General features: G+C 44.1%; 1 protein-coding gene across 1 annotated transcript in view; it reads right to left on the reverse strand.

Moving 5' to 3' along the window:
- neo1a (neogenin 1a) overlaps positions 1–26,973 on the reverse strand; it is a 145,800-nt gene that overhangs the window by 78,767 nt on the left and 40,060 nt on the right. The window contains exons 5-7 of the mRNA XM_065011183.1: positions 22,814–23,048; positions 21,112–21,266; positions 12,459–12,607 (exon numbers count right to left, since the gene is read on the reverse strand). Of these exons, the coding sequence (XP_064867255.1) occupies positions 12,459–12,607; positions 21,112–21,266; positions 22,814–23,048 (539 nt within the window). The remainder of the gene's footprint in view (positions 1–12,458; positions 12,608–21,111; positions 21,267–22,813; positions 23,049–26,973) is intronic.

Genomic DNA, 26,973 nt, shown 5'->3' on the forward strand with positions numbered 1-26,973 from the left:
ACCACCACCACTACTACTACTATCACCACTAATATCACCACCACTACTATCACCACCACTACTACTACTATCACCACCACTACTACTACTACTACCACCACCACCACTACTACTATCACCACTACTATCACCACCACTACTACTACTATCACCACTACTACCACCACCACCACTACTACTATCACCACTACTATCACCACCACTACTACTACTACTACTATCACCACTACTATCACCACCACTACTACTACTATCACCACCACTACTACTACTATCACCACTACTATCACCACCACTACTACTACTATCACCACTACTATCACCACCACTACTACTACCACCACCACCACTACTACTATCACCACTACTACTACTACTATCACCACTACTATCACCACCACTACTACTACTATCACCACTACTATCACCACCACTACTACTACTACTATCACCACCACTGCTACTACTACTACTACTACCACTGTTACTACTACTACTACCACCACCACTACTACTACTACTATCACCACCACTACTACTACTACCACCACTACTATCACCACCACTACTACTACTATCACCACCACTGCTACTACTACTACTACCACCGTTACTACTACCACCACCACTACTATCACCACCACTACTACTACTATCACCACTACTATCACCACCACTACTACTACTATCACCACCACTGCTACTACTACCACCATCACCACTACCATTACCACCACTACTACCACCATCACCACTACCATTACTAATATCACCACTACCATTACTACTATCACCACTACTACTACTACTACTATCACCACCACCACTACTACTACTACTACCACCACCACCGTTACTACTACTACCACCACCACCACCACCACTACTACTACTACTACTACTACTACTATCACCACCACTACTACTACTATCACCACCACTATACTATTACCACCACCACCACTACTACTATCACCACCACTACTACTACTATCACCACCACTACTACTACTATCACCACCACCACTACCATTACCACCACTACTACTACTACCACCATCACCACTACCACCACTACTACTACTACTATCACCACTACTACTACTATCACCACTACTATCACCACCACTACTACTACTATCACCACTACTATCACCACCACTACTACTACTACCACCACCACCACTACTACTATCACCACCACTACTACTACTACTATCACCACTACTACCACCACCACCACTACTACTATCACCACTACTACTACATCACCACTACTACTACTATCACCACCACTACTACTACTATCACCACTACTACCACCACCACTACTACTATCACCACCACCACTACTACACCACTACTACTACTACTATCACCACCACTACTACTACTATCACCACCACTACTACTACTATCACCACCACTACTACTACTATCACCACTACTACTACTATCACCACTACTACTACTACTATCACCACCACTACCACCACTACTACTATCACCACTACTATCACCACCACCACCACTACTACTATCACCACTACTATCACCACCACCACTACTACTATCACCACCACTACTACTACTATCACCACCACTACTACTACTATCACCACCACTACTACTACTATCACCACTACTATCACCACCACTACTACTACCACCACCACCACTACTACTATCACCACTACTATCACCACCACTACTACTACTATCACCACTACTACTATCACCACTACTATCACCACCACTACTACTACTATCACCACTACTATCACCACCACTACTACCACCACTACTACTATCACCACTACTATCACCACCACTACCACCACCACCACTACTACTATCACCACTACTATCACCACCACTACTACTACTATCACCACTACTATCACCACCACTACTACTACTATCACCACTACTATCACCACCACTACTACTACTATCACCACTACTATCACCACCACTACTACTACTATCACCACTACTATCACCACCACTACTACTACTATCACCACTACTATCACCACCACTACTACTACTATCACCACTACTATCACCACCACTACTAGTACTATCACCAATACTATCACCACCACTACTACTACTATCACCACCACTGCTACTACTACTACTACCACCGTTACTACTACTACCACCACCACTACTACTACTACTATCACCACCACTACTATCACCACTACTATCACCACCACTACTATCACCACCACTGCTACTACTACTACTACTACTACCAATCACTACTACTACTACCACTACTACTACTACTACTATCACCACCACTACTACTACTACCACCACCACTACTACTATCACCACTACTACTACTACTACTATCACCACTACTACCACCACCACCACTACTACTATCACCACTACTATCACCACCACTACTACTACTATCACCACTACCATTACCACCACTACTACTACTACCACCATCACCACTACTACTACTATCACCACTACTATCACGACCACTACTACTACTATCACCACCACTACTACTACTATCACCACCACCACTACTACTATCACCACTACTATCACCACCACTACTACTACTATCACCACCACTACTACTACTACTACCACCACCACCACTACTACTATCACCACTACTATCACCACCACTACTACTACCATTACCACCACTACTACTACTATCACCACTACTATCACCACCACTACTACTACTATCACCACTACTATCACCACCACTACTACTACTATCACCACTACTATCACCACCACTACTACCACCACCACCACTACTACTATCACCACTACTATCACCACCACTACTACTATCACCACTACTATCACCACCACTACTACTACTATCACCACTACTATCACCACCACTACTACTACTATCACCACTACTATCACCACCACTACTACTACTATCACCACTACTATCACCACCACTACTACTACCACCACCACCACTATCACCACCACTACTACTACTATCACCACTACTATCACCACCACTACTAGTACTATCACCACTACTATCACCACCACTACTACTACTATCACCACCACTGCTACTACTACTACTACCACCACCACTACTACTACCACCACCACTACTACTACTACTATCACCACCACTACTATCACCACTACTATCACCACCACTACTACTACTATCACCACCACTGCTACTACTACTACTACCACTACTACTACTACTATCACCACCACTACTACTACTACTATCACCACTACTATCACCACCACTACTACTACTATCACCACCACTACTACTACTATCACCACCACTGCTACTACTACCACCATCACCACTACCATTACCACCACTACTACTACTACCACCACTACTACTACTATCACCACCACTACTACTATCACCACTACTATCACCACTACTATCACCACCACTACTACTACTATCACCACCACTACTACTACTACCACCACCACTACTACTACTACTATCACCACTACTATCACCACCACTACTACTACCATTACCACCACTACTATCACCACCACTACTATCACCACTACTATCACCACCACTACTACTACTATCACCACTACTATCACCACCACTACTACCACCACCACCACTACTACTATCACCACCACTACCACCACCACCACTACTACTATCACCACCACTACTACTACTATCACCACTACTATCACCACCACTACTACTACTATCACCACTACTATCACCACCACTACTACTACTATCACCACTACTATCACCACCACTACTACTACCACCACCACCACTATCACCACCACTACTACTACTATCACCACTACTATCACCACCACTACTAGTACTATCACCACTACTATCACCACCACTACTACTACTATCACCACCACTGCTACTACTACTACTACCACCGTTACTACTACTACCACCACCACTACTACTACTACTATCACCACCACTACTATCACCACTACTATCACCACCACTGCTACTACTACTACTACTACTACCACCGTTACTACTACTACCACTACTACTACTACTACTATCACCACCACTACTACTACTATCACCACTACTATCACCACCACTACTACTACTACTATCACCACCACTGCTACTACTACCACCATCACCACTACCATTACCACCACTACTACTACCACCATCACCACTACTATCACCACCACTACTACTACTACTATCACCACTACCATTACCACCACTACTACTACTATCACCACTACTATCACCACCACTACTACTACTATCACCACTACTACTACTATCACCACTACTATCACCACCACTACTACTACTATCACCACTACTACTACTACCACCACCACTACTACTACTATCACCACTAATATCACCACCACTACTATCACCACCACTACTACTACTATCACCACCACTACTACTACTACTACCACCACCACCACTACTACTATCACCACTACTATCACCACCACTACTACTACTATCACCACTACTACCACCACCACCACTACTACTATCACCACTACTATCACCACCACTACTACTACTACTACTATCACCACTACTATCACCACCACTACTACTACTATCACCACCACTACTACTACTATCACCACTACTATCACCACCACTACTACTACTATCACCACTACTATCACCACCACTACTACTACCACCACCACCACTACTACTATCACCACTACTACTACTACTATCACCACTACTATCACCACCACTACTACTACTATCACCACTACTACTACTACTATCACCACCACTGCTACTACTACTACTACTACCACTGTTACTACTACTACTACCACCACCACTACTACTACTACTATCACCACCACTACTACTACTACCACCACTACTATCACCACCACTACTACTACTATCACCACCACTGCTACTACTACTACTACCACCGTTACTACTACCACCACCACTACTATCACCACCACTACTACTACTATCACCACTACTATCACCACCACTACTACTACTATCACCACCACTGCTACTACTACCACCATCACCACTACCATTACCACCACTACTACCACCATCACCACTACCATTACTAATATCACCACTACCATTACTAATATCACCACCACTACTACTACTATCACCACCACTACTACTATCACCACTACTATCACCACCACTACTACTATCACCACTACCATTACCACCACTACTACCACCATCACCACTACCATCACTACTACTACTATCACCACTACTATCACCACCACTACTACTACTATCACCACTACTATCACCACCACTACTACTACTACTACACCACCACCGTTACTACTACTACCACCACCACCACCACCACTACCACCACCACTACTACTACTACTACTACTATCACCACCACTACTACTACTATCACCACCACTATACTATTACCACCACCACCACTACTACTATCACCACCACTACTACTACTATCACCACCACCACTACCATTACCACCACTACTACTACTACCACCATCACCACTACCACCACTACTACTACTACTATCACCACTACTACTACTATCACCACTACTATCACCACCACTACTACTACTATCACCACTACTATCACCACCACTACTACTACTACCACCACCACCACTACTACTATCACCACCACTACTACTACTACTATCACCACTACTACCACCACCACCACTACTACTATCACCACTACTACTACTATCATCACCACTACTACTACTATCACCACCACTACTACTACTATCACCACTACTACCACCACCACTACTACTATCACCACCACCACTACTACTATCACCACCACTACTACTACTATCACCACCACTACTACTACTATCACCACCACTACTACTACTATCACCACCACTACTACTACTATCACCACTACTACTACTATCACCACTACTACTACTACTATCACCACCACTACCACCACTACTACTATCACCACTACTATCACCACCACCACTACTACTATCACCACTACTATCACCACCACCACTACTACTATCACCACCACTACTACTACTATCACCACCACTACTACTACTATCACCACCACTACTACTACTATCACCACTACTATCACCACCACTACTACTACCACCACCACCACTACTACTATCACCACTACTATCACCACTACTACTATCACCACTACTATCACCACCACTACTACTACTATCACCACTACCACTGCTACTACTACCACCATCACCACTACCATTACCACCACTACTACTACTACCACCATCACCACTACCATTACCACCACTACTACTACTATCACCACTACTACTATCACCACTACTATCACCACCACTACTACTACTATCACCACCACTACTACTACCATCACCACTACTACTATCACCACCACCACTACTACTATCACCACCACTACTACTACTATCACCACTACTATCACCACCACTACTACTACTATCACCACTACTACCACCACCACCACTACTACTATCACCACTACTATCACCACCACCACTACTACTATCACCACCACCACCGTTACTACTACTACCACCACCACTACTACTACTACTACTACTACTACTATCACCACCACTACTACTACTATCACCACTACTATCACCACCACTACTACTACTATCACCACCACTACTACTACTACTACTACTACTACTACCACCGTTACTACTACTACCACCATCACCACTACTACTACTACTACTACTACTACCACCGTTACTACTACTACCACCATCACCACTACCATTACCACCACTACTACTACTATCACCACTACTATCACCACTACTACTACTATCACCACTACTATCACCACCACTACTACTACTATCACCACTACTATCACCACCACTACTACTACTATCACCACTACTATCACCACCACTACTACTACTATCACCACTACTATCACCACCACTACTACTACTATCACCACTACTACTACCACCACCACCACTGCTACTACTACTACTACCACCATTACTACTACTACCACCACAACTATTACTACTACCACAACCCCTACTACTATCACAACTACCACTACCACCGCTACTACTACCAGATGACAACTACTTTTCTGTTTCCTCCCTTCTGACACCTACACTACCGTTCAAAAGTTTGGCGTCACTTATAAATGTCCTTGTTTTGTCCATCAAAATCACATCAATTTGATCAAAAATACAGTGTCGACTAGTGATGCACCGATATGACATTTTTGGCCGATACCGATACTGATATTTTCCTTGCCAAAAACCACAATACCGATAAGCATTCTAGTACAGTTAAATAGTTAACACACATGGACGGAGCGGTCCAAGGCACTGCATCTCAGTGCAAGAGGCGTCACTACAGTCCCTGGTTCGAATCCAGGGTGTATCACATCGGGCCGTGATTGGGAGTCCTATCGGGCAGCGCACAATTGGCCCAGCATTGTCCGGGCCGTCATTGTAAATAAGAATTTGTTCTTAACTGACTTGCCTAGTTAAATAAAGGTTACACACACACAACCCACAAAGTTATTTTGTTGGCATTTATGCATGTCCCATTACCAGTAAAACATAATCAAAACCTATTTCTTTCACTTACTTGCTGTGCTGTTTTGTTGTTCATTTGTTCAGTCGTTTAATAATAAATAATAAATAACATGACAATCTTTTCAGTAGCTATAGTTAGCTAGCTAACATCTAAATAACCCTAATTCATAAGAGAGTTCTTATTTCATTAATGGTGGTCGGACCCATCATGTGAAGCTAGCCACAATAAGGATTAGCCACAATAATGGACTTTGCGATTATCCTTCAAAATAAAAGTATGGCATAATTCTACAATTTGTATTAATTTGCATCACTGTCAATGGCATACTTTTATTTTGAAGGCAAACCGCAAATTCCACTATTGTGCCTAATCCTTATTGTGGCTAGCTTCACAACACATAACCTGGTCAGGTCGAGCCTCACTAGCCAGATGAAGCTAGCTGGCTGCTTATAACTTTAGCTTTGGGAAACAGGGTTAAGTAGCTGGCTAGCTATTTATTTTCATGAACTTAAGTTCAATTTCAATAGGCGAACAACAAGTGGGAACCTAGCTAATACTTACTAACAAGGAATCATTGCTAAGAATAATGAAAATGACTGCAGTTTTTAGGCTGGTTGTATTGGTGCTAGCTAGGTACCAAGCTAAAGCTAGCTACCCCAGAAGTTGGTCGAACAAATGATGCTTTATTACTAAGGCGGTATGGTAAACACATCGTTCATGGCAGATGTTTGCTGACTTTTTAGTACAGCTTTGACAGTGCTACTGTATCTTTTTTGATACGCAAAAAAGACCCAAACGGCTTTCCATAGTATGCATGTCGTGAAGCTAATAGTGACGCTATTACAGTGTAACTGCGGTAGGGCAACATCTGAAAAATAGCGCACTTGGTAGTTTGTACCGGTGTTCGACCAGTCGGCGAAAGCCAACATCACCCAGAGAACGTTTGATTGTCAAGGGCAATGAATCCCATTATCTTGGCTTTAATGGATTTCCCCTTTGAGTTGTCTCACTGAAATGTTTTTACTTTTTCAAATGACTTGTTGACTGCTCGATCCACACAGCAGACATTGTGGGTTAGGTTAGGAATGCTGTGTTGAACTTAGAGCGCAACATTTTACGTGGCGCCATTACGTCATGTACATTCATTATATAGGTATGCACGTCAGCTTTGACATCAGTTTTGTACATCAGGCGTTAAACTAGACATCGGCCGATACTGATATTGGCATTTTTTACGAATATTGGCTGATTACGATATGTTCACTGATATATCGTGCATCCCTAGTGTAGACATTGTTAATGTTGTAAATGACTATTGTAGCTGGAAACGGCTGATTTTTAATGGAATATCTACATAGGTGTACAGAGGTCCATTATCAGAAACTTCTGTGTTCCAATGGCAGGTTGAGTTAGCTAATCCAAGTTTATCATTTTAAAAGGCTAATTGATCATTTGAAATTATGTTAGCGCAGCTGAAAACTTGTACTGATTAAAGAAGCAATAAAACTGTCCATCTTTAGACTAGTTGAGTATCTGGACCACCAGCATTTGTGGGTTCGAGTACAGGCTCAAAATGTCCAGAAACAAAGGACTTGCTTCTAAAACTCGTCAGTCTATTTTTGTTCTGAGAAATGAAGGCTATTCCATGTGAGAAATGAAGGCTATTCCATGTGAGAAATGAAGGCTATTCCATGTGAGAAATGAAGGCTATTCCATGTGAGAAATGAAGGCTATTCCATGTGAGAAATTGCCAAGAAACTGAAGATCTCATACAACGCTGTGTACTACTCCCTTCACAGAACAGGGCAAACTGGCTCTAACCAGAATAGAAAGAGTGGGAGGCACCGGTGCACAACTGAGCAAGAGGACAAGTACATTAGTGTCTCTAGTTTGAGAAACAGACTCCTCACAAGTCCTCAACTGGCAGCTTCATGAAATAGTATCCGCAAAACACCAGTCTCAACATCAACAGTGAGGAGGCGACTCCGGGATGCTGGCCTCCTAGGCAGAGTTGTAAAGAAAAATCCATATCTCAGACTGGCCAATAAAAAGAAAATACTAAAATGGGCAAAAGAACACAGACACTGGACAGAGGAACTCTGCCTCTGTCTGTTCTTAATCTTTTCTTTTATGATGAACTTCACAGGGTGGTGAAAGTGCCCAGTGACGAGCTTGATGCTCCTTTACAATAAATATCAAGGGTCTTATTCTGATGACATGATGATAAAAATAATCTTGCTCTTTTTGTCAATAATAATCTTATGTACAGTCGTGGCCAAAAGTTTTGAGAATGTGAAAATGTATATTTGTCAAAGTCTGCTGCCTCAGTTTGTATGATGGCAATTTGCATATATTCCAGAATGTCATGAAGAGTGACCAGATGAATAGCAATTAATTGCAAAGTCCCTCTGTCATGACAATGAACTAAATCCCCCCAAAACATTTCCACTGCATTTCAGCCCTGCCACAAAAGGACCAGCTGACATGTCAGTGATCCTCTCGTTAACACCGGTGTGAGTGTTGATGAGGACAAGGCTGGAGATCACTCTGTCACGCTGATTGAGTTTGAATAACAGACTGGAAGCTTTAAAAGGAGGGTGGTGCGTGGAATCATTGTTCTTCCTCTGTCAACCATGGTTACCTGCAAGGAAACACATGCAGTCATCATTGCTTTGCACAAAAGGGGCTTCACAGGCAAGGATATTGCTGCCAGTAAGATTGCACCTAAATCCACCATTTATCAGGTCATCAAGAACTTCAAGGAGAGTGGTTCAATTGTTGTAAAGAAGGCTTCAGGGCGCCAAAGAAAGTCCAGCAAGCGCCAGGACCGTCTCCTAAAGTTGATTCAGCTGCGGGATCGGGGCACCACCAGTACAGACCTTGCTCAGGAATTGCAGCAGGCCGGTGCGAGTGCATCTGCACGCACAGTGAGGCGAAGACTTTTGGAGAATGGCCTGGTGTCAAGAAGGGCAGCAAAGAAGCCACTTCTCTTCAGAAAAAACATCAGGGACAGACTGGGGTAAAGTAATTTTCTCTGATGAATCCCCTTTCCAATTGTTTGCGGCATCCGGAAAAAAGCTTGTCCGGAGAAGACAAGGTGAGCGCTACCATCAGTCCTGTGTCATGCCAACAGTAAAGCATCCTGAGACCATTCGTGTGTGGGGTTGCTTCTCAGCAAAGGGAGTGGGCTCACTCACAGTTTTGACTAAGAACACAGCCATGAATAAAGAATGGTACCAACACATCCTCAGAGAGCAACTTCTCCCAACCATCCAGCAACAGTTTGGTGACAAACAATGCCCTTTCCAGCATGATGGAGCACCTTGCCATAAGGCAAAAGTGATAACTAAGTGGTTCGGGGAACAAAACATCGATATTTTGGGTCAATGGCCATGAAACTGCCCAGACCTTAATCCCATTGAGAACTTGTGGTCAATCCTAAAGAGGCGGGTGGACAAACAAAAACCCACAAATTCTGACAAACTCAAAGCATTGATTATGCAAGAATGGGCTGCCATCAGTCAGGATGTAGCCCAGAAGTTAATTGACAGCATGCCAGGGCGGATTGCAGAGGTCTTGAAAAAGAAGGGTCAACACCTCAAATATTGACTCTTGCATCAACTTCATGTAATTGTCAATAAAAGCCTTTGACACGTATGAAATGCTTGTAATTATACTTCAGTATCCATAGTAACATCTAACAAAAATATCTAGACACTGAAGCAGCAAACTTTGTGGAAATTAATATTTGTCATTCTCAAAACTTTTGGCCACAAATGTAGGCTAAACACACATTGTATCTGCGATCTGTTGTCTATAGTGCACATGCCACGACCAGAGTTGGCACATTCACTATATACATTTTGTGTGACAAAACTATCAGTTGTTGGAAATGCGATAGAAACACTTCACTTTTTTTCTTCTTCTGTACATGGGAGTTTAACCGCAAAAGTAATTTTATGGGCACTACGTCATCACGCATAGCCTTTTATCCGCAACAAGTCAATTTGATGGAATCAGTTATCTGGTGGGAAAATGCGCATATTGTTTTGATGCAGATTTTGTATTTTTTTTTGCATAAAAATCTGTTGTCAATTGGATGGAAAACTAGCTACTTATTTAAAAAATCCCCTTCTATTTGGGTACTGCCCTAATCTTTGTCCCTGGGTAGTAAAACCACAGTGCCTAACTGTTCAACTGAAGTCAGGCGCGCCATTGTGACAGCTTCCTCCCTGTAGACATGCCACTTCCTGAAGCCTTCCCCGTCCCTGCCTCAATAATTCATCCACTCCAACACCCCGTTAGCTACCCTGTTCTCTGGATTCAACCTTTGTTCCTCTCTTTTCAGATAAAGAGATAGTCAGATAAGCCTCTTCTCTTCCTGTCAGAATCTCTCTCTCTCTCCTCTAGGGAGCGAGGGACGGCAGCAGCAACAGCATCATTACTCGTTGTGCTGGCTGACATTTCATCCATTATCATATTAAAGGCTCTTTAACGCCTGGCTGGTTGGGCTGGATGACTCAGGAGGCTGTGCTGCGGTGCGCTGCACTGTGGCCTGCTGGGAGACTGGGGAATGGGGAGGGTGGTGCTGCCAGCTATCTGATAGACTGGGAATAGAGCAGAGGCTTTGGAACTTCAGGGGAACAGGAGTTTAAAGGCAGTCTACTGGGCTGTGACCGAGCTGGGACACTTCAATGGGCTATATGGTGCTGATGCTAAGCCGGGAAAAGCAACGGTTCATTTCGCTGTTCTGTTTTGCTTGTTTGCAGTCTTGTTGTTATTTCATCACAAGACTAATCTCTCTCATAGAATATGATGGATCACTATTTCAACATATAGGGCCATCTAACTCCCCCACCCATCACACTGGGTCTTACCTGTTCCAGGTCCAGACCCTTCTCCATATAGTAGACCTTGTAGGTGAGGACGTCTCCGTTACCAGTGAGGGGCGTGTCCCAGCTGAGGGTGACGGAGGTGGGTGTGGTCGACACAGCCTGCAGGTTGGGGGCGGGGCCAGGAACTTGCACTGGAAACACCAAAGGATACAGCGGACACTTAGTATGAATCCCAAAATAAAAAGACACAGGAAGGCATTTTCCCACCCAAATCTCAATATTTGTATTTTTTTTCATATGTAAGCCACATCATATAACCACACCTGCACAAAACCACACTCTCATTCAATCACTTGGAGACAATTCGGTCCCAATTTGAAAGACTGCCATTTTGGAATGTCCCCCTGTTTTTTTCTTAAACCGCAAAGCCTGACACACATGCTGTGGTCATTTCCCCACATCATCCCACCAATCCCTCTAGCATGGTATTCCAGTAGGTGAGAGGGGGGAGCGGGGACAGACAAGGTCATGCTTGGTTTACAGAGGAATTTATTTGAAGTATTAAGTTAATTGGAATTGGTTAGCTGAGAGAGAGCGGCTGGGACTAAACCAAGTGGTTGAGGAGGGAGAGGGGTGTTTCCATTGTTGTTTGCTCTGCAGGGACGTGAGTCATTACATTCAATTAACGGCTCTGGTGCCGACCGGCGTAGCTGTTTAACACAAGACTGTGGTAGCAGGTGCTGAGAGCCACACATCTACTAGAGGATGTAGTCTCTAGATGGATAACGATAGGGTCTGAGAAACTGAGCTGTGTGGCAAATGTAATGCATCATTAACCATACCTAGTCCTCAAGAGATAACTTCTGTGGTGTTTAGGGTGACATGTGTATGCCATCCAAGATGGCATAGCAGTTCAGACGTATTTATAAAAAAGTATTATTTACCTCAAATCTGTAATCCTCCAAGAAGCTAGCCAGAAACTCCAAGAAGCTAGCCAGAAACTAGCCAGAAGCTAACCAGAAGCTAGCCCAGAAGCTAATCAGAAGCTAGTTCAGAAGCTAGTTCGCTTCTTTACTGGCAAATCGTTAGTATTCAGCTAACCACGGTTTGTGGTCATCAGCTATCCTTTAGCTCGAAAATCTATCGCCAGTTTTGTACGGCGCAGCGTGGCTCGGAACGGAACATACCGGACCAATTTTTCTCTCCATGTCCCTGGATTTCAACCGCTCTCTGGACATTCATACCTGGATCTCACAGCTAGCTAGCTGCTATCCATGTGACTATCGGCTTTCGTCGATTCCGGAGCAAACATCAATTATTCCGGAGCTAGCCAGCTCCGTCAATCACTCCTGAGTTCCATCAATCACTCCTGGGCTGCAGTCACCTATCCGGACCCGTTTTACTGCCTGCGGCCTGCTAACCGTTAGCCGTCTTATTGGCTGCTATCTGAATAGACAATCGGACAATTTATTTATTTATTTTTATTATTATTATGTTTTCTTCTTGGGCCTCTATAACTATATATAATGTTTTTATTTTTGTTGTTGTTGTGTGATTTGGATTAATCCCCTCTACCACACGGAAACCCACTAATCTACTGACGGAACGCAAGAGGTGGCTAATAACAGACCTCCATCCTATGCTAGCTTGCTACCGATGGCCTGGCTAGCTGTCTAAATCGCCGTGACCCCCAACCAACCTCTCCACTCACCGGACCCTTTTGATCAGTCGACTAAGCATGCCTCTCCTTAATGTCAATATGCCTTGTCCATTGCTGTTCTGGTTAGTGTTTATTGGCTTATTTCACTGTAGAGCCTCTAGTCCTGCTCACTATACCTTATCCAACCTATTAGTTCCACCACCCACACATGCAATGACATCTCCTGGTTTCAATGATGTTTCTAGAGACAATATCTCTCTCTTCATCACTCAATACCTAGGTTTACCTCCACTGTATTCACATCCTACCATACCTTTGTCTGTACATTATACCTTGATGCTATTTTATCGCCCCCAGAAACCTCCTTTTACTCTCTGTTCTAGACGACCAATTCTTATTGCTTTTAGCCGCACCCTTATTCTACTCCTCCTATGTTCCTCTGGCGATGTAGAGGTGAATCCAGGCCCTGCAGTGCCTAGCTCCACTCCTACTCCCCAGGTGCTCTCTTTTGACGACTTCTGTAACCGTAATAGCCTTGGTTTCATGCATGTTAACATTAGAAGCCTCCTCCTTAAGTTTGTTCTATTCACTGCTTTAGCACACTCTGCCAACCCGGATGTTCTAGCTGTGTCTGAATCCTGGCTTAGGAAGACCACCAAAAATTCTGAAATTTTAATTCCAAACTACAACATTTTCAGACAAGATAGAACTGCCAAAGGGGGCGGTGTTGCAATCTACTGCAAAGATAGCCTGCAGAGTTCTGTCCTACTATCCAGGTCTGTACCCAAACAATTTGAACTACTTTTAAAAATCCACCTCTCTAAAAACAAGTCTCTCACCGTTGCCGCCTGCTATAGACCACCCTCTGCCCCCAGCTGTGCTCTGGACACCATATGTGAACTGATTGCCCCCCATCTATCTTCAGAGCTCGTGCTGCTAGGCGACCTAAACTGGAACATGCTTAACACCCCAGCCATCCTACAATCTAAACTTGATGCCCTCAATCTCACACAAATTATCAATGAACCTACCAGGTACCTCCCCAAAGCCTTAAACATGGGCACCCTCATAGATATCATCCTAACCAACTTGCCCTCTAAATACACCTCTGCTGTCTTCAACCAAGATCTCAGCGATCACTGCCTCATTGCCTGAATCCGTAATGGGTCAGCGGTCAAACGACCTCCACTCATCACTGTGAAACACTTCAGCGAGCAGGCATTTCTAATCGACCTGGCCGGGGTATCCTGGAAGGATATTGATCTCATCCCGTCAGTAGAGGATGCCTGGATATTTAAAAAAAATGCCTTCCTAACAATCTTAAATAAACATGCCCCATTCAAGAAATTTAGAACCAGGAACAGATATAGCCCTTGGTTCTCCCCAGACCTGACTGCCCTTAACCAACACAAAAACATCCTATGGCGTTCTGCATTAGCATCGAACATCCCCGTGATATGCAGCTGTTCAGGGAAGCTAGAAACCATTATACACAGGCAGTTAGAAAAGCCAAGGCTAGCTTTTTCAAGCAGAAATTTGCTTCCTGCAACACTAACTCAAAAAAGTACAGTGTCCCAGAAAAGTCCATGGAGAATAAGAACACCTCCTCCCAGCTGCCCACTGCACTGAAGATAGGAAACACTGTCACCACTGATAAATCCACCATAATTGAGAATTTCAATAAGCATTTTTCTACGGCTGGCCATGCTTTCCACCTGGCTACTCCTACCCCGGTCAACAGCACTGCACCCCCAACAGCAACTCGCCCAAGCCTTCCCCATTTCTCCTTCTCCCAAATCCGTTCAGCTGATGTTCTGAAAGAGCTGCAAAATCTGGACCCCTACAAATCAGCCGGGCTAGACAATCTGGACCCTTTCTTTCTAAAATTATCTGCCGAAATTGTTGCCACCCCTATTACTAGCCTGTTCAACCTCTCTTTCGTGTCATCTGAGATTCCCAAAGATTGGAAAGCAGCTGCGGTCATCCCCCTCTTCAAAGGGGGGGACACTCTTGACCCAAACTGCTACAGACCTATATCTATCCTACCATGCCTTTCTAAGGTCTTCGAAAGCCAAGTCAACAAACAGATTACCGACCATTTCGAATCTCACCATACCTTCTCTGCTATGCAATCTGGTTTCAGAGCTGGTCATGGGTGCACCTCAGCCACGCTCAAGGTCCTAAACGATATCTTAACCGCCATCGATAAGAAACATTACTGTGCAGCCGTATTCATTGATCTGGCCAAGGCTTTCGACTCTGTCAATCACCACATCCTCATCGGCAGACTCGACAGCCTTGGTTTCTCAAATGATTGCCTCGCCTGGTTCACCAACTACTTCTCTGATAGAGTTTAGTGTGTCAAATCGGGGGGGTCTGCTGTCCGGACCTCTGGCAGTCTCTATGGGGGTGCCACAGGGTTAAATTCTTGGACCGAGTCTCTTCTCTGTATACATCAATGAGGTCGCTCTTGCTGCTGGTGAGTCTCTGATCCACCTCTACGCAGACGACACCATTCTGTATACTTCTGGCCCTTCTTTGGACACTGTGTTAACAACCCTCCAGGCAAGCTTCAATGCCATACAACTCTCCTTCCGTGGCCTCCAATTGCTCTTAAATACAAGTAAAACTAAATGCATGCTCTTCAACCGATCGCTACCTGCACCTACCCGCCTGTCCAACATCACTACTCTGGACGGCTCTGACTTAGAATACGTGGACAACTACAAATACTTAGGTGTCTGGTTAGACTGTAAACTCTCCTTCCAGACCCATATCAAACATCTCCAATCCAAAGTTAAATCTAGAATTGGCTTCCTATTTCGCAACAAAGCATCCTTCACTCATGCTGCCAAACATACCCTTGTAAAACTGACCATCCTACCAATCCTCGACTTTGGCGATGTCATTTACAAAATAGCCTCCAATACCCTACTCAACAAATTGGATGCAGTCTATCACAGTGCAATCCGTTTTGTCACCAAAGCCCCATATACTACCCACCACTGCGACTTGTATGCTCTAGTCGGCTGGCCCTCGCTACATATTCGTCGCCAGACCCACTGGCTCCAGGTCATCTACAAGGCCATGCTAGGCAAAGCTCCGCCTTATCTCAGCTCACTGGTCACGATGGCAACACCCATCCGTAGCACGCGCTCCAGCAGGTGTATCTCATTGATCATCCCTAAAGCCAACACCTCATTCGGCCGCCTTTCGTTCCAGTACTCTGCTGCCTGTGACTGGAACGAATTGCAAAAATCGCTGAAGTTGGAGACTATTATCTCCCTCACCAACTTCAAACATCAGCTATCTGAGCAGCTAACCGATCGCTGCAGCTGTACATAATCTATTGGTAAATAGCCCACCCATTTTCACCTACCTCATCCCCACAGTTTTTATTTATTTACTTTTCTGCTCTTTTGCACACCAATATCTCTACCTGTACATGACCATCTGATCATTTATCACTCCAGTGTTAATCTGCAATATTGTAATTATTTGCCTACCTCCTCATGCCTTTTGCACACATTGTATATAGACTCCCCTTTTTTCTCTACTGTGTTATTGACTTGTTAATTGTTTACTCCATGTGTAACTCTGTGTTGTCTGTTCACACTGCTATGCTTTATCTTGTCCAGGTCGCAGTTGCAAATGAGAACCTGTTCTCAACTAGCCTACCTGGTTAAATAAAGGTGAAATAAAATAAAAAAATAAAAAATAAATTCTTTCTTTGGCCGCCTCTCCTTCCAGTTCTCTGCTGCCAATGACTGGAACGAACTACAAAAATCTCTGAAACTGGAAACACTTATCTCCCTCACTAGCTTTAAGCACCAACTGTCAGAGCAGCTCACAGATTACTGCACCTGTACATAGCCCACCTATAATTTAGCCCAAACAACTACCTCTTTCCCAACTGTATTTTATTTATTTATTTATTTTGCTCCTTTGCACCCCATTATTTTTATTTCTACTTTGCACATTCTTCCATTGCAAAACTACCATTCCAGTGTTTTACTTGCTATATTGTATTTACTTTGCCACCATGGCTTTTTTTGCCTTTACCTCCCTTCTCACCTCATTTGCTCACATTGTATATATACTTGTTTATACTGTATTATTGACTGTATGTTTGTTTTACTCCATGTGTAACTCTGTGTCGTTGTATCTGTCGAACTGCTTTGCTTTATCTTGGCCAGGTCGCAATTGTAAATGAGAACTTGTTCTCAACTTGCCTACCTGGTTAAATAAAGGTGAAAAAAATATATATATATATATATATATATATATATATATATATATATATATATATATATATATATATATATATATATATACACTACCGTTCAAAAGTGTGGGGTCACTTAGAAATATCCTTGTTTTTGAAAGAAAATCAAATTTTTTGTCCATTAAAATAACATCAAATTGATCAGAAATACAGTGTAGACATTGTTAATGTTGTGAGTTTCAGAAGAAAGGTCTTTGTTTCTAGCCATTTTGAGCCTGTAATCGGACCCACAAATGCTGATGCTCCAGATACTCAACTAATCTAAAGAATGCCAGTTTTATTGTTCTTTAATCAGAACAAGTTTTCAGCTATGCTAACATAATTGCAAAAGAGTTTTCTAATGCTCAATGAGCCTTTTAAAATGATAAACTTGGATTAGCTAACACAACGTGCTATTGGAACACAGGAGTGATGGTTGCTGATAACGGGCCTCTGTACGCCAATGTAGATATTCCATTAAAAATCTGCCGTTTCCAGCTACAATAATCGTTTACAACATTAACAATGTCTACACTGTACTTATGATCAACTTGATGTCATTTTAATAGACAATTTTTTAAAATGTTCTTTCAAAAACAAGGACATTTCTAAGTGACCCCAAACTTTTGAATGGTAGTGTATATACAGTACCAGTCAAACGTTTGGACACACCTACTCGTTGCAGGGTTTTTCTTTATTTTTTAAAACTATTTTCTACATTGTAGAATAATAGTGAAGACCTAAAAACTATTAAATAACACATATGGATTCATGTAGTAACCAAAACAAATCAAAATACACTGTATATACACACACAAGGAACCTATAGCAGTGTTTTTACAGACAGACCATGTTGATTATACATGTAATACAAACTACGCCTTTGTCCATCAAACATGGAAAATACTTGAGACCCCAGTTTCACTGACAAATACCCCAATTCTTCTCTAAGGGAAAGGAACATGTACCTTTGCTGTGCGTTAGCTGCAGATATGCCTGGCAGTACACGGAGGCTCTCATTTGTCAGTATATATAGTAGGTGTCTGTAAGATATATACAGTGAGGGATGCAGTGTGGTCGGTCCAGGTCGGGTACTTGGAATCAGGTCAACAGTTTAAACCTTCATTTATAACCTAGAAGAGATGCTGTCAGACAGAAAGACAAATTTGTCCCTGGCACTGGCTGCCCCCTTTGCTATCCCCACGGGTAGTTAGGCTCCCGCCGGAACACATTATGGAGTGCCAGGTGCAAAGGACACAGGTAGAGAGGCAGAGACTGACCCAGAAACTGGGCAACAGCCGAGCCGTGATGGTGGGAGAGAGAAGGAGAGATGGATAGGCTGAGCCGTGATGAGGAAGAGAGAAGGAGAGATGGATAGGCTGAGCCGTGATGAGGGAGAGAGAAGGAGAGATGGATAGGCTGAGCCGTGAGGGGGAGAGAAGGAGAGATGGATAGGCTGAGCCGTGAGGGGGAGAGAAGGAGAGATGGATAGGCTGAGCCGTGATGGGGGAGAGAGGAGGAGAGATGGATAGGCTGAGCCGTGAGGGAGGAGAGAGAAGGAGAGATGGATAGGCTGAGCCGTGAGGGAGGAGAGAGAAGGAGAGATGGATAGGCTGAGCCGTGAGGGAGGAGAGAGAAGGAGAGATGGATAGGCTGAGCCGTGAGGGAGGAGAGAGAAGGAGAGATGGATAGGCTGAGCCGTGAGGGAGGAGAGCGAAGGAGAGATGGATAGGCTGAGCCGTGAGGGAGAGAGAAGGAGAGATGGATAGGCTGAGCCGTGAGGGAGAGAGAAGGAGAGATGAATAGGCTGAGCCGTGATGAGGAAGAGAGAAGGAGAGATGGATAGGCTGAGCCGTGATGAGGGAGAAAGAAGGAGAGATGGATAGGCTGAGCCGTGAGGGAGAGAGAAGGAGAGATGGATAGGCTGAGCCGTGATGGGGGAGAGAGGAGGAGAAATTAATAGGCTGAGCCGTGAGGGAGAGAGGAGAGATGGATAGCCTGAGCCGTGAGGGAGAGAGAAGGAGAGATGAATAGGCTGAGCTGTGAGGGAGAGAGAAGGAGAGATGAATAGAAGGGTGTTCACCTCCACTGTGCCATGGAGGGGGAAGCCCTTAGCATGTCTACTGTAGAGCTGTGAGGGGAAAACGCTCCAGTCACAACATCCTAAAAAGGCCTGGTATACACTGTGAATGGATACAGTGTCAATGTTTGACGGAGGAGGTATTACGGATTGGAGAACTGGAAGGAAGGAGGATGCATTTTAATTCAGCCTGCCTACCATACCCCACTATACACACACACCCTTCTTCCTCAGCCACAGTATGGGAGGCCATGTTTAAACACACACCTCTCTCACAAACACACACACACCCTTCTTCCTCAGCCACAGTATGGGAGGCCATGTTTAAACACACACCTCTCTCACAAACACACACACACACACACACTTCTTCCTCAGCCACAGTATGGGAGGCCATGTTTAAACACACACCTCGCTCACAAACACACACACACACACACCCTTCTTCCTGAGCCACAGTATGGGCGGTCATGTTTAAACACACACCTCACACACCTCTCTCACACACACAGGTAAGTAACTGGAAGGAAATGAACAACCACTACAGAGGATGTTTCTACGGCCTAGAGAGGAGAGGACTGTAGTCCTCTGAGCGACAGTGGGGTGGTCTGGTTGATGGTTCATGTTTATCCCTGTGTAAGTGTTTATTTGTAGAGTATACATTATGTTTGTCTGTGTGTGTGTGTTTTACCTTCACCCTGGGTGGCCACCTTGAGGACGGCAGAGCTCTCTCCCAGGCCGTTCTTGTTGTGTGCCACCACCCGGAACTTGTACTTGGAGTCGGGCATCAGGTTCTGAATGGTGACCTGCATCTCACCTGGCCGACTGGTGTTCAGGATACGCTCCCTGAGACACACACACACACACACAACAGCCCAGTTAGTGCGCGCACACACACTATCAACAGCCCGGTTAGTGAACACACTATCAACAGCCCAGTTAGTGAACACACTATCAACAGCCCAGTTAGTGAACACACTATCAACAGCCCAGTTATTGAACACACTATCAACAGCCCAGTTATTGAACACACTATCAACAGCCCAGTTATTGAACACACTATCAACAGCCCAGTTAGTGAACACACTATCAACAGCCCAGTTAGTGAACACACTATCAACAGCCCAGTTAGTGAACACACTATCAACAGCCCAGTTAGTGAACACACTATCAACAGCCCAGTTAGTGAACACACTATCAACAGCCCAGTTAGTGAACACACTATCAACAGCCCAGTTAGTGAACACACTATCAACAGCCCAGTTAGTGAACACACTATCAACAGCCCAGTTAGTGAACACACTATCAACAGCCCAGTTAGTGAACACACTATCAACAGCCCGGTTAGTGAACACACTATCAACAGCCCGGTTAGTGAACACACTATCAACAGCCCGGTTAGTGAACACACTATCAACAGCCCGGTTAGTGTACACACTATCAACAGCCCGGCTAGTGTACACACTATCAACAGCCCGGTTAGTGTACACACTATCAATAGCCCAGTTAGTGAACACACTATCAACAGCCCGGTTAGTGAACACACTATCAACAGCCCGGTTAGTGTACACACTATCAACAGCCCAGTTAGTGTACACACTATCAACAGCCCAGTTAGTGAACACACTATCAACAGCCCAGTTAGTGAACACACTATCAACAGCCCAGTTAGTGAACACACTATCAACAGCCCAGTTAGTGAACACACTATCAACAGCCCAGTTAGTGTACACACTATCAACAGCCCAGTTAGTGCACACACTATCAAAAGAAGGCAAGCAATACTACATCACTTGATTTCTACTGAGTGGACAGTATTGTATTTACAGACTACACACCATTACATAGCAAGAGTCTACCTGTACACTGGGTAGTGTGTATGCTATAGGGGCCCTCAGCAGTGTACATGCTATAGGGGCCCTCAGCAGTGTGCATGCTATAGGGGCCCTCAGCAAGGTGCATGCTATAGGGGCCCTCAGCAAGGTGCATGCTATAGGGGCCCTCAGCAGGGTGCATGCTATAGGGGCCCTCAGCAGGGTGCATGCTATAGGGGCCCTCAGCAGGGTGCATGCTATAGGGGCCCTCAGCAGGGTGCATGCTATAGGGGCCCTCAGCAGGGTGCATGCTATAGGGGCCCTCAGCAGGGTGCATGCTATAGGGGCCCTCAGCAGGGTGCATGCTATAGGGGCCCTCAGCAGGGTGTATGGCTTAGGGGCCCTCAGCAGTGTGCATAATATAGGGGCCCTCAGTAGGGTGTATGCTATAGGGGCCCTCAGCAGGGTGTATGCCATAGGGGCCCTCAGCAGGGTGTATGATGTACTGTACTGAATAGAGGGCCTACCTGCTATAATACACTGAGTAGTGTGTAATACTGTACTGTGTAGGGTCCCTACCTGTTGGTACCCTCCTGATTGAAGTAGACAGAGTAGGTGAGGTCTTCTCCGTTGGGCTCAGCAGGAGGGCGCCAGGTGAGCTTGATGAAGCGGGTGGAGACCAGCGAGGCCACGACGTCACGGGGGGCGGAGGGGGTGGGGCCAGTGGGGTTAGCCACACCTCTGGAGCCTGGCGTTACATGGTCAGTAGTGTCAGGAGTCAGTGAGGGGGGAGGAGGGGTGGGGAGGGCTACATCTTTGAGGGTGGAGTGGTGGGAGATGAGTAGGGGTCAGGTGGATGGAAGGTGAAGGGAGGTGAAGAAGACAGCGAGAGAGAGAAGGAGAAAGAGGTGGACGGACGGCGGGCATCCAAAAGGAACAGAGAGAAGAAGAGAAAGGAAAGGACAGCGAAATAAAGGAGAACAAAATAGAAAACAGAAGAAACACACAAAATAACCACGTGACAAAAAAAAAAGAGCTCTCAGCATGACAAGGAATCACAAAAACACACTAATATCACGCTGGAATAATCACAACGAAACACAATACAAAAAGAGGGAGACTAAACATGCACAACATCTCTAATGGAAGAGGGGAGCAACACACAAACACCACTGACTGGTGTATGAACACATAGAAAATACAGTCTAGACTTGGTACATATTCTACATAGCAAAGCGTGACCTTAAAGCTCCATACAAACTGTCAAACCCACCCTATAATGTTTTAATGCACTTGTACTGGCGCTATTCCACAGTCTACCCACAGCAATGTGAAAAAATGTCATTTGGTGCTTTCTCAGAACAATCTGTGGTTAGACATGGGTATATCTGCTCTCTATTTTATACTAGACGACTCAGACAACACAGGGAAAGAATGTCAGAGAGACTGTGGCATTTCCATTGGTTGCAGGTCAAAGGAATCAAGTTGAGGGCAATGCCAAAATGCATAGAAACTGAACATATGGGGTATATATATAGAGAAATACAACTCTATATGCAAATGTATGCTGACCATAGTACATATATCCACCATGACACACTGAGGAGATGCTTATTCAGGCAGACTAGACTATCTGTTTATATGACAGATTCCAGCAGTGCCATGACCTTGGATATTGAACAGAGTGGTGTGGGATTTGCTGTACATTACACACACACACACACACACACACACAGGGAATTGATTCCCCTGTATATCTGAGTAAAGGGAAGATAATAAATAAGTGTCAATCTACAGAGTTACAACATATTTTCCTTGGGCACTGAGAGAAAATTCTCCTCACCTCCAATAATAAAAAACACACGCCAATATAAAATGTAAACAATCTAATCATCAACAAAATATTCAATCACAGAAACAGCCAACAACTGGGAATACCTGGACTCCATAAACATAAAGCTATTTTACAAAGAGGGCCTGAGGAGGATATACATCCATCTGATTCATAACTCTAGGAAATACATTAAGTCTGGTTCATTTCACTACAGCTTCTCTGTAACGACGCGAGCCATTAGACGGAACGTAGAGGAGGCATCATTCACAGCAATTACTGACTAGTACACAGAGTGAGCTGTCAGTCTGTCGGTGTGACTGGGCTGCTGCAGGGAAAGCATTGGGAACTGTTCATTTTACACATCTGTTCATCGTGTGACTTTCACAGGTCATATCCTCATATCATAAACAGTCCTGACATGTCTATGACAGTTGTGTGTGTCCATTTGTGTGTGTGTGTGTGTGTGTGTGTGTGTGTGTGTGTGTGTGTGTCTATACAGCTGTATATCTGTATGTGTACGTAGGACGCTCTCAGTCAGAGACGGTTTTAGGCTTGGGCGGTATACCGTATATACACACCGTATACCAGGGTATTTGGAAAAAGCCATGAGACGTTTTTTCAATACCAGTGAAGTTTTTTAAATTTGACAGATGTGAATATTTGTAGCTACTTTTTAAGTAAATACCTGCAGTCAACTTGTGCAATACATTAGGAGATAAAGATGATAAATACCTGCAGTCAACTTGTGCAATATATTAGGAGATAAAGATAAATACCTGCAGTCAACTTGTGCAATATATTAGGAGATAAAGATAAATACCTGCAGTCAACTTGTGCAATATATTAGGAGATAAAGATGATAAATACCTGCAGTCAACTTGTGCAATATATTAGGAGATAAAGATAAATACCTGCAGTCAACTTGTGCAATACATTAGGAGATAAAGATGATAAATACCTGCAGTCAACTTGTGCAATACATTAGGAGATAATGATAAATACCTGCAGTCAACTTGTGCAATATATTAGGAGATAAAGATGATAAATACCTGCAGTCAACTTGTGCAATATATTAGGAGATAAAGATCGTGTTGTTCATTTCACCTGTCACATCATTTTTCATTATCAAGTTTACATGTGGTGTTTGTTTACAAGCACACTAGGACAAAAGACTGAGGCCTTGTGAGTCACTGTAGGCTCCCTAGAGGAGGTCTAGCCTCCCTCCCTGCTAGGGCTAAAGCAGGCCCATGGAGCAGTCAGTCTTACTCCTTTTGCCCCCCCGTCCCACAAATTACAGTATGGAATTCACAACTAAATGTTTGCCAGCTAGATATCTTATAACTATTAAGTTAACTGTCAAAAATGTGCTAAATGCTCTGCAGTTGGTTTGCTAATTTAGTAGCTATTTAACTATCTAGCTGCAGAGAATCCCCTCTTGGATCAAGAGCCTTGCGGCTTATATTTGTTGTGTGTGCAGCAGTAAGTATCATTTTTGAGTTAGTTGTGTAGTTTAGGTCAGACTGTAGAAAATCTTCACAATGTGCTTGTTAGCATTTAGTTAGCATTCTCTATGGGACTTTTTAGCATTGCTAACCTTCGGGTATCAGTGGGGTTTGAAAACAGCGCCCCTTGTGTTCTGTGTCGGTATTACTGAATATCCCGGTTTGGCACAAGGTCGGTATGAAGGTATGAATCTGCATACCGCCCAAGCTTACTCCGTTGGGCCGGGGCTCCACTCCCCTCGGTCCTCTGGGATTTAAGGCTCAGCTGGAGGATGACCATTCTGTTGGAGACAGAACCCGGAGCAAATTGCCGGGGAAGGAATAAGGAATAAAGAGAAAGAAAAGGGTTTAGAAAGATGGCAGTCAACTGGGTGGAGAGGTTCCGGAGCTGCCTAGCGAGGCACTGGCATGCAGCCACGTGCTAAGGACCACTATGTCCAAGTTGGCACCGGGCATACAGCGAGTAGATGAAAACCATAATGTTAGTCTCAGTGGTACTGTAGAGAACAGGCCATGTCTCAGTCTCCTCCTTGTTAATGTTAGTCTCAGTGGTATTACAGAGAACAGGACATGTCTCAGTCTCCTGGTCACAATCACAGTCTTCCATCTATTCTCAGCCATGGACAGTTACAGTAAGGAAGAAATTGAGGACAATCCTAGATTTCTACTGTAGCTGTTCTGATGGTCTATTTCTAGTAGATTAATTGTGTCATTAGGGCGTGTGACACTGGTAATGAATGGCTGGCATTAGGAGCTAATGAGGAAAGTTATCCTCTAGCTCAACCAGGTATCTGGGTACTGCGTATACGAAAGAGTTAGTTAGGAGCTAATGAGGAAAGTTATCCTCTAGCTCAACCAGGTATCTGGGTACTGCGTATAAGAAAGAGTTAGACAAAAAGATTCAAAGGAAACTGTTAATAACAGAAGAATCTTAATAATGGACAATGAAACATACTGTACTTTCCAGGCAGCTGAATGATATCAGTGGAACTCTTCAGAACAAAATATCTCCAGTACCTTTTCAAGTTTGATTAGAAGGGAAGTAACTGGTGCCTAAGCTTCTAGTAATGTCAATACGAGTTGTACAATACGTCAACTTTGTGGGCATATGAAAACATAACTGGCAGAATGGGCTGCCACTTTGTCTGACGGGTAGACGGCCGTGGGTTTTAGAAAGTCCCCTCTCGGCACACGTACACCCACAGGACACTTAGCTCATTGGCAGGCTGATGGGCTTTCAAACATCTAATTGCTGTTATATACAAAGAAAGCATGGTTATTTAGGATTCAGGTCAACAATGACGTCACCAGGCAGTGTTCAAAGTCGCTACTATGTAACCTGGAGAGTGAGAGGTCTTGCCAAGTGTTGCATAATGGTAGAACTAGTCTCAGAAGTGAAGGAA

This window comes from Oncorhynchus nerka, linkage group LG27 (assembly GCF_034236695.1).
Source record: "Oncorhynchus nerka isolate Pitt River linkage group LG27, Oner_Uvic_2.0, whole genome shotgun sequence".
Classification (NCBI taxonomy): domain Eukaryota; kingdom Metazoa; phylum Chordata; class Actinopteri; order Salmoniformes; family Salmonidae; genus Oncorhynchus; species Oncorhynchus nerka.